Here is a 14,760-nt window from a genome sequence, read left to right as displayed (position 1 = left end):
TGAGGGTCGACCACGCCATTTCAAAATGTCCTGCCAGCCAGCAGCAAGGCACTCTGTTGTCCACTGTTCATCCCAAACCCAGTCGGGAAATAAGGCCACGGCCATGACCACGCCATGACCACGTTTCCTTCCCCAGCTCCCAAATAGGTGTGTGTGATACAGATGAACCCTACAAAGCCTGTGGGCACAGAGCAATGGGAAAGCTTGTCCACTTATTTTCATGTGTGTATGCAGAATTGTGTTTCTATGTTTCCCACATCAGTGTGTGCTGTGTGCTGTGCCTGCAGGTATTTGTCTTTATACGAGTGTGTTGTAGCTCCTCACAGAGCTGACTCCATTATTAACCGGCACAGGTGGCCCATTTATGGAAACACCGAATTGGGAAGCTTCAGCTGCCATCCTCTACACCCTGGGCTGTCCCAGTCCCTCCCTGGGGACCACCCAGAATCCACACTGGATTGTAGAAATCCAGACTGTGGGACTGTGGTCTGGCCCACAGGGTCTACAGGCATTTATGTGTGCTTCATGTATGTTTCTGTGTGTATGTGTATGTATGTATGAGAGAGAGAGAGAGAGAGAGAGAGACAGAGAGACAGAGAGACAGAGAGACAGAGAGAGAGAGACTGTCAATAGGCGAGAGCCTGCCCCTTAGGTCTGGGTTGATGCCCGCACGGGGCAGGGCACCGTCCGGTTCTCAGCAACAGCCCCAGCCCACAGCCGCTGGGGAAGCTGGCTGGCTGGGGACTGCTTCTACAGCAGAGCCGGCCTGCTCCCTGCGCGGCTTCCCGCCGGCCTCTGCGAGCGAGTGCCACCGGCTCCAGCCGCGAGTGACCTGGGTTGAGGAAGGCAGGGCGGGACTTTCACGAGGAGGGTGCGGTGGCCCCAGGCCCCCTACGTGACCCAGAAGGTGCCGCGCTCCTCCAGCAGGCTGACCGAGCGGTTGGTGAGCGAGTCGGCGTCCCGCGCCAACTTGTAGCCGAAGAGGCGCATGGCGGGGCCGCAGGCGTCCTGCACCACCTGCGCCAGCTTGAAGGGCATGCTGAAGCGCCACTTCTCAAACTGCTCCGAGGAGTTCTTCTGCGTGGAGTAGATGCCGCTGCTGTCGCGGGGCGCCTGCGTGTTCTTCTGGATCCAGTCCTCCACCTGCGGGGTCAGGGGGATGCCCGCGAAGCGGTACATGTCGCGCGCCTTCTGCAGCGGCCTGCGGGCCACGTCCTCGTAGCGCACCAGCATGTAGCGGCCACGCAGCCAGGCGGGCTGCCGCAGGCCCAGCTCCGCCGACACGCGGATGCTCTCGCAGTTGCCCCGCAGCCGCTGCACCTCCTCCTCGCGCAGCCGGTCCTGCCCCTCGGCCAGCCACTTCTTCCAGGTCTCGTACTTGCCCGCGAAGGCCACCATGCGCGAGGCCAGCACGGCGCGGGGGTCGCGCACCAGCTGGATGACGCGCAGGTCCAGGCGCGGGTCCTCGGCCAGCGGCTGCAGGAACTCCAGCTGGCGGATGCGCACGGCCTTGAGCGCCATGTGCTCCTTGCGGCGGCAGGCCTCGGCGGCCAGCGTCACGTTGAGGGGCCCGCAGCGGCGGTTCTTGCAGTGGTACTTCTCAAAGACCTTCTTGACGAAGGGAGTGCACACCGGGTCCTCGCAGAGGGAGCGGCTGGAGCCGCGGCGGAACATGCCGTGGGTCAGGTGGTCCTCGGGCAGGGGGCTGATGAAGTGCTCCAGCACGTACAGGTCGCACAGGAAGAGCTGCTTGAGCACGTCGCGGTAGACCAGGGCCGAGCCCGCCGCGCTGGCGCCTCCCGGCTCGAAGGACACAGTGCGCTCGATGTGCCACAGCGGCTCGAAGAGGTAGAAAATGTTGCCCTGCTGGTTGAAGAACTCACCCACGAAAGAGGAGCCGGTGCGGGTGGTGGCCATGAGGAGCACGTGGCGCCGGGGGCGGGCCTCGGCAGGGCCGGGTGGTTGTTCCCCCTCTTCCTCCTCCACCTCCTCCTCCCCCTTGGCCTCCTCCTCCGCTGGCTTCAAGCCCAGCTGCAGACTGAAGTTTCGCAGGCGGCTCTGCAACTGCGTGAAGGCTGAATCAAGCTCGCTCAGGGACAAGAGGGATGCGTTCTCGGCCAAGACCAGGGCTGGGTCCGTGCTGTTAGCATCTACCAGGGACTGGGGGATCTGCTTCAGCTTGTCCGAGACCCTGTGAGGACAAAGGGAGACCACACTCAGTAACTGACGGGGGAGGGGAGGCTCTATCCCCTGTGTTGCCACCCAGGCTGATCACCCAAAGCCTGTCTTAGCTGGGTTTTCCCCGAAGCTGACTTTGAGGCAAGGATTTGAGGGTAAGTAGTTGATTTGGGACACGGTTACAGGACAGACTGGTAGAGGGGTAGGGAAGTGAAGCAAGGAGGAAAATAAGTCCATAAAAGATGAGCAGGCTACTTCTTTGGGCAAATCACTCTGACTGGGGGGCCCTGGGAGACAAGGAACACACCTCAGGATTCTCTCTCCCAAGGGGTGAAGCTCCCTGCCGGCCTTGGCTGAGGCCTTTCCTAGCCGGTACTGTGCCTTGCCAGTGTGCAGGGGGACGGAGAAGCCCCCAGGCGAGAGCGGCAGGGACTTGCAGTAGGCCCTGTAGGCAGGAACTGGAACGGTCCATGCGGAGGAACACAACCAGGGCACTGACTCAGCCCAATCCCTGCCCATCTTGGTTGATGCTTTCTTGCAGGGGTTGTGCCTAAGAGAGCATCTAAAGCAATCTATGTCTGGCAGGCCCACTAGCAGGGCCACTGCATGCAACCATAAACTGAGAACTCGAGGGGGCAGCATTCCCAGTGTAGCCAATGTGAGTGCACTGTCCTGGAGCTCAGCAATATGCAACCTGGGCAGCTCGGTGCAACCCTGCTCACCAGAGTATCCATACCAGGACCCTGCTTCTCCGGGGGCTCACCCTCACCCATGAATTTGGATTGGTAAAGGGGATGGGCTGTTAATTTGAGGCATCATCCTAGGCCAGGAAGTTAGTTAATAATAATAAACCACAGCCAGCAAGTATTGGACTCCAGTACCAGGCACTAGGCTAAAAACTTTTACATTTTTTTCATTTAATCTTTACAATAAGGTAGGCCCCACCATTAGCCATGTTTCAGAGAAGAGGAACTTAAAGACAGAAAAGTGAAATCATGTGTCCAAGTGTCATAGCTAGAAAGGGCCAGAATGAGAGTTCCAAGCCAGGTTGCCTGTATTCAGAGCCCAGAGCTCACCACTGAGGACCTGTGCATGGCCCACTGCCTGGGCACAGGAGGTCTGATGATCACTGGTGGAAGGATTGCCTTCGCAGGCCCAGAGTGCCTACAGCAGCCTCTCCCCGACCCGCCTTGATAAGAAGACGTGTGCTTGCATCCCTCACCTCGATATGATTTTATTTTCCTTTTCAATAAAGACAAAAACCACCACCACAAAAGCCAGGAAAAGGGCATATTTGCTCCTCATTCTCAGACTGTGCAGAAAGTCCCGGCAGTCCTGGGGCAAAGCAAGTCCTTTCTCCATGGGGAAGGGTGGGGCCTTGGGCACTCGGCTCCGGGGCATCACTCAGGGCCTGGCTCCTTGTCTTCAGGTGGGGGACACCCTTGTCCTGTGGAGAGACAGGCTGTCAGGAAACCCTCGTCTGTAGATGAGAATGAAGAGAGCTTTTCCACCAGGCTTTTGAGGATCCTGGTCCCGCTTAGCAGCCAGAACCCTGGAAGCACTGTCCTAATGGACTCTTCCCAAAGAGACTTGAAATCAGGTCACTTAAATGCTAATGAACCCTCCGATTCATCCATGCCACCTCTATCAATTTATCCTTTGACCTCACACATGACTCAAGGGCAAGTATATGGAAAAGAATGATCCGTATAGTACAAATGTTTGCAATAGCAGAAGACTGCCGACACCTAAATAAAAGTGATGGGGGAGGATTTACAAGTGCTGATGTGAATAATCTACCATCTATCTATCTACCTATCTATCATAGTTTAATGTATATAGCAAGCTGCAGACACAATGTGCTTATATAGAATAGGGTTTCTTAACCTCAGCACTATTGATATTTTGGACCATATGATTCTCCATTGTGGGAGCTGTCTTGTGTATTATAGGATGTTTAACAGCATCCTTGGCCTTTACTCATTAGATGCCAGTAGCATCCTCTCTGCTCCGATGTGACAATCAAAAATGTCTCCAGACTTTGCCCACTGTCCCTTGGGCAGGGGGAGAACTTCCCAGGTTGAGATCCTCTGATGTAGTATAATCCCATTTGAAAAAAAATACTTTCCAGTTAGAGAAAAATATAGATGCTGAATACAAATAGACTTTGATTACCAGGGTACACAAGGCTTCATAACAAAGAGCTGGGGAGGTCAGGAGAGAAGGGTAGGTGAGTCATAAGTTTGTGGTATAACACTGTGCACAGTTAGAAAATTTACAATGTGTTTGTTTTTTAAAAAATCTTCACTCAAGGATATGTTTTTATTTATTTATTTATTTATTTATTTATTTATTTATTTATTTTAGAGAGAGGAAGGGGGAGAGAGAGAAACATGGATCAGTTGCTGATCATATGCATGCTGACTGGGGATCGAACCTGTAACCTGGGTATGTGCTCTGACGGGGAATTGAACCTGCTTTTTTTTTTCGTATACGGGATGACACTCCAACCAACTGAGCCACCCGGCCAGGCTACAATGTGTTAATTATTGAAAATTAACCATAAAACATGAATTCTAACAAAATCCCTCTCATGGCCTTGGCCTTCAGGTCTCATCTTCCTGGGGCAGCTTCCCTTGGGACAGGTTGGGGCTCCCCGGCCCCGCCACTGTATAAAGACTCCCAGTAGCACCTGAGACTTTGTCATAAAGCAGCCTCCCTTGTAATAGCTTGTTCAATGCTGACCATTCCTTCATGGAGGATGGGAAGTTTGTCTTTCATTATCCCTTAGCACTGGGCCCGGAATACAGGAGACACTGGTGCACAGTTGCTAAATGACAGAGGGATAAAGGAATAAATGACCTTCAATAGAAGGCATGTGTCTTTTTAAAAGCTGGAGCAAACACAGCGTTGCCAATGGAGCCTGAATCACTGTTTCTTTCATTTTTCCTGTCACCCACCTGTCTTATACCATAAGCCCCAGATTCCAGCACAACACCCCCTTCTGAAAGTCCATCCCTTTCTCCATAAGGACCCTCATCCACAGGAGTCAGTCTGCTCCAAGTATGGAAAAATCTTACTGTGACCTTGTGCGGGGCACCCAGGACCATCCCTCCATCTGAAAAAGACTGGTTTTCCCCAGGGAAGCAGCTGGTATTGACATGGGGGTGTGGGGGAGCAGGGAAGTGAGTCCCAGGGCTGCCCTGTAGTCACACAGGAAGCAGCTTCAGGGACAGCCAGGAAATCTGGCCTTGGGGGAAGCAGTGAGGCGGGGTTCTGCATGTGAGAAGTGTAGCCTGGCAGCAGAATGAAGTCCCCAGCGGTGCAGGGCAGAGTGGTTGTGGGGCGGCAGGTAGCTCTCCCTAGTGAGGGAATAGGGGTGCTTCCTGAGTGTGGGTAGGTGGAGAGGGGCCCAGGTGGGAAGAGGGCTGTAGGGACAGCCCCAGGGCACTCCCCATGCAAACAAATATTTCCTGAGCAGCTACTGTGTGCCAGCCTCTGGTCTCGGCACTGGGATACAGCAGTGAGCAGGCAGACCTGGCCCATGCCCTCATGGGGCTTGTACTCTGATTGGGAGGGCGAACTGGATTGCGGTGGGTAGCTCAAGTTTATTGAATGCTTACTAGTCTGTGTCAGATACCATGCTAAGCACTTAATTTGCATTTCCGCATGAAATCCTCACTAAAGTCATATTACAGATGAGGAAACAGAGGTTAAGTAACTGGCCCAAGGTTCCTCCAGCCGTGGCCTGATCACTTGGGCCAGATGCAGGTCATTCAAGCCTCTTAATGCTCCCAGTGTCCTCCCCCCTGTCCCCCGCCTCCACACACAGAAGCACCTATGGGAGGGCTTTCCAGCTGATGGCGTGTCTGTCTGTCTGTTTGTCTTTCCCAGACTACAAGCTCCCTGAAGTCAGAATTAGCATCTAGAATGGCGCTCAGCACATACCAGCTGCCCAACAAATCCGTGGTGAGTGAACCCGTCAAAGCTGGTGCCTGGCGGGCTGTCGGCATGTTTGCAGAGTGACGGGCAGGACCGCGTTCCCATGCACCGTTTAGCCGGCGGTGGGTGTGAGGCTGCCTGTCCTACTGAGAGGGGGAGGCCCAACATTGAATCTGCAGGGTGCAGGCGTTGAAATCCTGACTTTCTGCTCTCTTAGCTCTTGGCTGAGAGTTGCCTTGGTCTGATGGGGAAGCAGAAGTAACTAAAACCAGAAGTCCTGGGTTCCAGTCCTCCCTGTGTGTCTACCGTGCTGTGTAACCTGGTATGAGTGACTTAACCTCTCTGGGCCTCAGTTTCTTCACCTGCAGCATGAGAAGGGCAGTACCCACGGCATCAGGTTGCTGTGAGGAACAGTATCTGGTGCGTGGTAGGTGCTCAGTAAATACTAGAGAGAGACGCAAAGCGGGGGTGGGATGGGGAGTTGCTTCTCTGTCTTCTCCCTTCTGAGTCTGACATCTTTGATAAGATTTAGGAGTTGGGAGGCCTTGAAGACAAAGCTGAGTCCCTCCTCCCCTCCCTTCCGGGCACTGTTCCTATTTGAGTTGCCATCCCAGCCTCACCCCCCGAATAAGTCAGGTTCCTGAGAACTCAGGCATTGCCCTAAAAGGACAAGCAAGGGCGAGAACTGGCGTGGAATGCCAGGCAGGCTGTTGGCCCAAACGGCATGTGGGTGGGGGTGATGGGCAAGCAGAGGAGGGAGATGTAGAGGCCCAGGGGGAATGTGGGAGCCCTAGATCCAGGAGGTAGGAGAGGGTCACGGCTGTCAGGAGGTCACGAGTCATGAGCAAGGAGGACAGGGTCACCTGGCCAAGCTCCAGGCAGAACCTGCCCTGCAGGAAGCCCTCTGCTAGGAGTGAGTCTGCGACGTTGGTGACACAGGACAAGCCTTCATGCTCCCTCCCTCCCCAAACAGTGGTGCCCAGCAGTGGTGTGACCACCAAAGGAAACGTGGCGTCCCCTGGCCACATTTCCAGGGCCCCTGGGCCAATGGCGAGGAGGTCGGGGCCAAGGGCCAGCCCAGCTCTGCCTGGATGCAGCGAGGTGCTGGGACAGCCACCCTCAGCCCACTTACACCCAGTGCTCAACTCAAATGTCCCCTCCCCTGACCACCAACCTACCGCTGACCATCTCCCCTGCCCCTTCACTTCCCTCTCAGCCTCCAGCTTTATTGCCTTCTTGACGCAATGTGCTTGCTTACTGCCTATTTTGGCCACCTGAATGTCCTGGGAGACGACAGCGGCATCTCGGCTCTGCCTTGGTAGTCCACGCCCAGCATCCCAGTGCCCGTCTGTGTGCTGGGCAGAGAGCCAGTGTGCCACAGGACTTGTGGATGAACGGAAGCATGTCTTTCCCAAAGCATTCAGCCAGTGTGCGATGCCTAATCATTCTGAATTAATGGGAAATATGAAGAAGAAAAGCAGATGTTCCCTATATGAGGGAGCCATGCGTGTGCAGTGTGTGCTGTGAGCATATGCCTGCGTGTGAACCATGGGCATGTGCTGTGAATGTGTCTCAGTGTGCACTATAAGCATGAGCTGAGTGGGTTCTATAGGCATACACTACGGGTGTGTGCTGAGTGTGTACTACAGGCAGAACTTCACGCTTCGAGCTTCACAGACATCAGTCTCTTGGATTCTCTTCTCAATGTGGATGCCGTTTTGAGGCTGAAGAAACTACACTTTGGGGCTTTCAGTTCAAGCCCCTGCAGCTGTGTGCTAATGACGGGGAGAATAGAACCCAGCCGAAGGCACCCAGGCCAATCTGAGTGAGGGAGCCCTGGAAGGAAAGTGGGCCGGGAGCAGAGGCCCTCAACTCTAAGCACAAGCATCCCGACCTGCGCTCCTCTCAGGGGGCCTTTCTGCTCAGGTCTTCCTCATGGCCGGGCAAGGGGCCCTCACTAGACAACAGTCTTCTACTCAGATGGCTCCCAGCCAGGCCCTTGGCTTCCCTGGGCCTTCCACCGAGGCCCCAGAGGGACTGCAGCCCACCCATGGCTCCTCCTGGGGAAGGTGGGTCCCAGAGTCTGCTGTGAATGGAGCTCTGATAAGGGACAGGCCCTGCCAGGCATTGCATCAGGCTTGTGTTCAGGGCCAAGAGCACAGCAGGGCTTAGCCTCAGCTGTTGCAGGCCCTGCTCACACAGCCTTTCCACCAGGCAGGAGGAGGAGCCGCCTGGAGGACAGGGCCTGAGGGAGGGCAGGGCTGAGAGGGAGGAGGCTCTGAGGGCAGGCATGGCAGCAGGGAAGCCCCTGGTGGGAAAACTCTGAAGCAACCCAGGGGCTGCAGTCCTGGGGGGCTGGGAGGCTGCCCCCCATGCCATGTTGTCAAGTACCTGGGAGGGGAGCTGGGACGGTTCCTGTGAGCTGTCTCTGGATGCCCTGGGGAGTAGAACCAAGGCAGGACAGGGAGCTCAGACGCGGGCTTGCCTCTGTTGTGGGCGATCTTTGCTTGGGGAATACAGAAGTCCATCCAGTGGCCTGTCAGTCTGGGTTCTGTTTCACATAGCGACACCCAGAGATGGCTCGGGAGGGGCCAAGGCCCCCAATATATCGAACTTAGTGTCTGACAGCTGAGTAAATGCCCAGAGGCTGTGGGATGACCATGAGTGAAGGAAGAAGAGAAGGAATGAAAGAACGAGGAAGTGAATGAATGCCTGGCGGATGCTCTCTGTGCAGCTCAGGGCTACCATTCCTCCCCAAGCACCTCTCCCAGAATAAACCCAGCAATAACCTTCTACGGGCACTGTCCACCCTCAGCCAAGACAGAGTCAAGCAGCCAAAGGTGAAGGTATGTGTCACCTGAGTGGCAGTGGACACCCAAGACCTTGTGAGAAGCTGTGGGTCAGAGCCCCAGGTGGGCCATGCGCCTGAGCGAGCCTGGCTGGGAACAGGCCCGGCTGCCCCTCAGCCTTATTGCTGTGTGGGATATGGGGAGCACAATCTTTACCCCCATTTGACAAGGTCACTTCATCAGGGCCAGCTCAGCTGTGTGAGGGACATATCCTGGGCAAACCCCAAAGCTGACAGCTGCACGAAATACAGGGCCCCAGAGAACAGTCCGGGGCCTCCCAGGCAGTGAAGACGCTTCCCATGCTTCTGACGCCAAACCCCAGGCCCTGGGCCGGTTTGGAACTGACCCGCTGCTCTGGGCTTCGCTGCATCTGGCTGATCAGGAGCTGCAGCAGAAGCTGGAGTCCAAGACACCCATAACCATGCAGCCGGGCAGCCTGGGGAGGAGTCTGCTGGCCCATTTGGAACTGACCTGGACGTGGGCCAAGATTCATGGCCAAGGATGCAACCAGCCCTAAAAACTAACATGTCAGAAGCAACTTGGGTGTCCCCCCAGACAGGGCTTGCTGACTAACTGCAGTGCATGGACACATGGGTGCAAGCCAAGCAGGGGTTAAAAATGCTGCACAGCCACAAAAATGGAACAGAAAGGGATGTGTCTTTTCATTTTATGCTTTCATATTGGGCAAATTTTTGGTGATCATGCATATGTATCACTTTAATACGTTTTAAAATCTAACCTGAAACTTAAAAAGAGAACGGTAAAATCACTTTGGAAGTGGTGTGGAAATGCACTGGGCAAGGGCAGGATTTGAGTCTGGGGACCAGTTCGTTCTTTCTACAACGGCCCAGGAGAGAGGTGGCATCCTGTGCACGCAGTGGCAGAGGGTGGCGAGGGAGGGCAGACACGAGACTTTAAGGAAGCTGACGGGATGCCTAGGACGTGCTCAACGTGCCTAAGCCCTGAGGGCATTGCCCTCCGTGAAATAACCAAGACACAAAGGACAAATACTGGATGATTCCACTCACAGGAGGCCCCAGAGGAGTCAATCTCATAGCCGGAAAGTAGAGGTTGGTGGCCTGGGACTTGGGGAGGGGCGGAGAGTTAGCGTTTCATGGGGACAGAGTGTCAGTCTGGGAAGATGAAAGAGTTCTGGAGATGGATGGTGGTGCTGGTTGCACAACAATGTGAATGTACTTAATGCTATTGAGCTGTACGTGTTAACATGGTAAATCGGATGGTGTGTGCATTTTCCACAGTAAAAGTGAGTAAATAAGTAAGCGGTGATGCCTATGGGCAGCAGGAAGCAGGGGAACAGAGGCATCGAGGAGGGTCCCTGGCTCTTCCTTGGACAGTGGACAGATTCTCCGCCGCAACCACAGCGCCTGGCACAGCGGCTGTCAGAGCGCCTGGCACGTGACGGGGCTCGGTAATATTTGCAAAGTGAATGAATGGACTCATAGAGTGTCTTGCAGAGTTAGCTGTGGTGTCCTGAAGGTTGGTCCTCTCCTCCCCAGCGCTAGTGCTGTCCTGCACACATAGAAGACGCCACTGATAAAACGTATTGGCATAAAGTTCTTTTATGGCACAGAAAGGTGTTCACATCATGATGCTGCACCAAAAAAGATACGCCAGTAGCTAGAGTAGGGCTCCATTTTGTAAAAAAGTGTGTGTGTGTGTGTGTGTGTGTGTGTGTGCGCGCGCGCGCGCACACAAAATGTATAGGTAGACAGACACCTGGAAAAGTCTGAAAAAGCTCACTGTGCTTCTCTGCAGCTGTGGGTACCCTTGACCTCCTAGCTTTTACTTATTGTCTATGAAGCCCTGTGACCTTGGAAAGTAACTGCAACCTGAGTGGTTTCCTCATCTGCAAATGGGGACATTTACAGTGTCTACTGTAACCTCAGTGGTCACAAGGAATTCAGCGAGAGATGCTACCGAAATGCTCAGCCCGAGCCGAAGACGTAGCAAGAGGGGCTGGTAAGGAACCGCTGGTCCTAGCTTGGCTCTGCAGGTTCAGTGGCTTGCGCACTAGCGACAACTGTTGGAATGGGAGTGGGGGATGGGGGGTGTCTCAGTCCCCTAAAAATATCAAAGTGAAGGAAACAGTGGTAACCTGACCTGACCACCAGCTGGAAATGTCCCTCCTGCCACTGCCCACTCTTTTATGGGTGGCATTTGGCTCTGGGCACCTCTTTCTGGACCCCTGGCCTCACCTGGAGATAAACTCAGTGAGTCCCAGGCACTGCAGCCACATGGAGCCCTGAGGCAGCTACAGGAGCACCATCGGCAGAACCCTCGAGGCCGGAGCTGCTCACAATCCCACACGGCCCTGCATTGCCACAGTGTGGCCACAGGAGCAACAGGAGCCACGGGGGAGGGGTGGGACATGGGCCCTTCCAGTGCAGCCTTCTCTACTCTGACTGTCGCCAAGGGTTGCATGGGGCTTCGGGCCTCAGAGCTGTCAGGCTGAGGACAAGCTCAAGGCCAGTGGGTTTTGCCTCCAGGACAGAATGATGTCAGCAACGTCTCAGGCCAGCACCCTGACACAGAGCAGGGTGGCTTCCCCACTTCACTTGTTCTTGCCTTCCACTGTACGAGTCTGAAAGGTTCAGAGAAATCTGTCCTGTTACCACCCCACTAATCATGAAAATCACATCTCTTTCTCTAAAACTGCAGAATGTCAGGACTGGGAAGCCCTTGGGAATGTTCGTATCCACTCTTCCTCATTTCTTATCTATAGAGATTCAGGCTCAGAGAGGGGACGTGCGTGGCCATGGCATACAACTGGGTGGTGACAAAACTCAAACTACTAGTAGCTCTGCTGTCTCCCAGGTTAGTGCTGGCCCAGCCCAACTTTATCACCTGGACTCTCATAGCCTCGGCCACTCCAGAACCTTCCGCACCGGATGGTAAAGGCATGGTGCTCATTCCACCACGCGGCAGCCCTGTGCCTGGAGCAGACATCGCTCATCAATCAGCATCTTCAGCTGAGACTAGATGTAGCTCATAGGCCTTCTCCATGCAGTGCCAGTCCGTTCGCGTTGGCATGTGAGATAAAACCGATTTGACCTCCCAACTTAGTGGCTATCAAACAAAATCCCTCAGCGCCCCTTCATTTGGCATTCTACTATCTGGCATCACCCAGCAATGCCAGCCCAGATCCCAATTCTCCTCCCACACAAACCCTCCATTCAAGCACATGTGTCTGTACATCCATCCTCCAAGCCTTTCATTGAGCCGATAAAGCCATTCACTGAACAAAATACCACAGGTTACCATTAATGGGGAAGTTACTAAGAATAGTTAACTCATCAAAACTTGCCAGAAACTTAGTGCTTTTTGAAAAGAGCTGCCATGGATGCAGGTTCTTATAATTCCACCTTTCCCCTCGCCTGGCTTGTGCTTCATGAACGAGAGCGGAGGCGGGGCTGCCGAGAGCCTAGGAAATTGTGCAGAACCGCTGCCAATCCATTCCGCACCACAGCTGGCATGGACCTTCACGTGGCTAATTTTATATTATTACTCACATGCCTTATATGTTTTTATGAGTAAGAGCCAAAATGAAAAAGTCTTCGGGCTTTCCCACAAAATGTTTTCTTGGGTTTTTGGAAAATGTGGGCAAGTACACTGGAGTGTGTCTTGAGTGTGAACACACTCTGCTCTGGGTATTAGAACGGAAAAGAGGCAAGGCCCGTTGCCTGAAGAACGCACAGAAGGACAAATTGGAACGATATGTGGTGCCATTTCCCCACATGTCCGCTTGAACAGTGATTCGCCATCGTGTGAAGTTTGGGGGAACAACTTGGTGCTCGTCAAGGGCCCAGGTGCCTCCACCTCCCCAGCCTCCCTTGCAGTAGGTGGAGGCCATATGAGCAGGTTCTGGTTAGTCGGATGCAGGTTAAGGTGATGTAAGCCACTTCAAGTCCTGGTTCTTACAATGATCCACACATCCCCCTGGCCCTCCCTTCTCTTGCTGTGGCAACACTGGAGGCCACGTGTGCCAACTGGTTTAGTACAAGTTGGAAGCAGCCCAGGTCCTGAGCTGCTGCTGGGAGAGCCAGCCAACCTGCATCAGGTGTGATGCAAGGGAAAACCAAGCCTTTGCTGTACTGAGCCACTGAGATGGGGGGGTCTGTTTGTTACTGCAGCATAGCCTACTCTGTCCTAACACAGGATTCTCTCAGAAGGTTGATGGACATTCTGGCAAAACTATCAGAATCTTAAATATGCGCACTCTGCGACCCTGTGGGGATCCTAGAACTACACTTCTAGGAATTAATCTCATGGATGCACTTGCACGGTTATAAGGACACATACAACAAACAGCACACTGTTTATAACTGCAAAAGGCTGAAAGTGACCATAATATCTGTGAATAGGCAAAAACACACACCAAACAAACCACCAGTTAGAAAAATGACGGTCCACTTATGGGTGCAATACTCTGTAATGATTATAAAAAAAGAGGTAGCTCAGAATGGGCGGATGAAATGCTGTTCAAGATGGGTCTCTCTCTCTCTCTCTCTCTCACACACACACACACACACACACACACACACACAAAGATGGGTGACACAAGCGAGGGGCAAGAGTGTGTGGTGGACGACCATTGGGGTGGGTACCCCTGAATGTTGGGATATGCTTCAGGTATCTCTAGAGAGAGAAACAAGAACTTGGCAGGGTGGTTGAGGGAACTGAGAAATAGGGATGGGAATGGGGACCCACTTTTCACTTATTCCCTCTTATTTGAATTTGTTGCCATTTCACGTATTTGAATTTGTTCCCATTTTTATTATCTTTTCCGAATAAAAGGAAGTGGTTATAAAACAAACTGAATAAAAAGAGTATATGGAGTTGTGTTCCAATCCATTGCCTTATATATACACCAGGCCCTTGAATGATGCCATTTCATTCAACATCACTTCATTATAATGGTAAGAAAAAATAATTTTTGATTCCCAGCTGGAGTTTGCAGGTTCTCCCCACGTCTTCATGGATTTTTGCCGAGAACCAATTCCAGCATGTAATAATTACAAGAGTTCCATCCAAAGGTTGATGGGACTTGGTGGGCTCAACAAGGGTGAGCCACATATGTAATTTACCTGTTGGAAACGGCTAAAAGGCACTTCCCCCAAACCTGAATAGGATGATTGTCTGCTGCCAGACAGCTCACCGCATTTTATTGCCTCCTGTTGGCCAAACACCTGAACAGCTATAGGCTATTCCCCAAACTGATAATGCTTCTGTACCCTTTGATACGTTACCCTTTGAAGTGTATATTTCCGCCTTGCCTTAAGACAAATGGTGTTTAATAAAAGCAGGGGGTCCTGAGACAAGGAGAGTCTTCAGTTCCCTTTAGCTGAAGCTCCTCTGACCCCCAATGCCTCTCAAAAATATCTTTGGTCCTTGGACTCCTTCTTAATCATCTACGCGCAGCCCCTTTCTCCAGAATGCTGAACCCTTTGTAAGGCTGGGAAAAGAACCCCGGCGTTATGACGCCCTAACGAGGGACACCAACAAATTTTCTCTGGATCCTCCAGTTTCCTCCCACATCCCAAATATGTGCATGTGGGGTGATGGACATGCCTCAGTTTCCCAGTGTGTGTGTGTGTGTACGCACCCCTCCATGGAAGGGCATCCTGTTCAGAGTAGGGGCCGGACTTGCGCCCTGAACTGGAATAAGTGGGTCAGAAAATAATCATCTTATTTGTTTTTAATGAATCTTCCTTAAATGTATGTAGAGCTCACATTTATTTCAAAGTTTAACATTAGAAGTGTTTTGGGTCTT

General features: G+C 53.1%; 1 protein-coding gene across 4 annotated transcripts in view; it reads right to left on the bottom strand.

The window, feature by feature from the left end:
- Positions 1-515: 515 nt before the first annotated feature.
- CHST3 (carbohydrate sulfotransferase 3) overlaps positions 516-14,760 on the bottom strand; it is a 34,739-nt gene continuing 20,494 nt past the window's right edge. For 2 of the 4 annotated variants that reach the window (XM_080641200.1, XM_080641201.1), the window contains exon 2: positions 516-2,191. In XM_080641200.1, coding sequence (XP_080497326.1) covers positions 892-2,191 — 1,300 coding nt within the window. In that variant the 3' untranslated portion in view covers positions 516-891. Of the gene's footprint in view, positions 2,192-3,400; positions 3,626-4,870; positions 5,009-14,760 lie in introns of all 4 variants that reach the window. The other 2 variants (XM_080641198.1, XM_080641199.1) reach the window with 2 other exon arrangements.

The sequence above is a fragment of the Plecotus auritus genome (genome assembly GCF_963455305.1).
Source record: "Plecotus auritus genome assembly, chromosome: 9".
In the NCBI taxonomy this organism is placed as follows: Eukaryota; Metazoa; Chordata; class Mammalia; order Chiroptera; family Vespertilionidae; genus Plecotus; species Plecotus auritus.
This window is presented reverse-complemented; position numbering and strand designations above follow the sequence as displayed.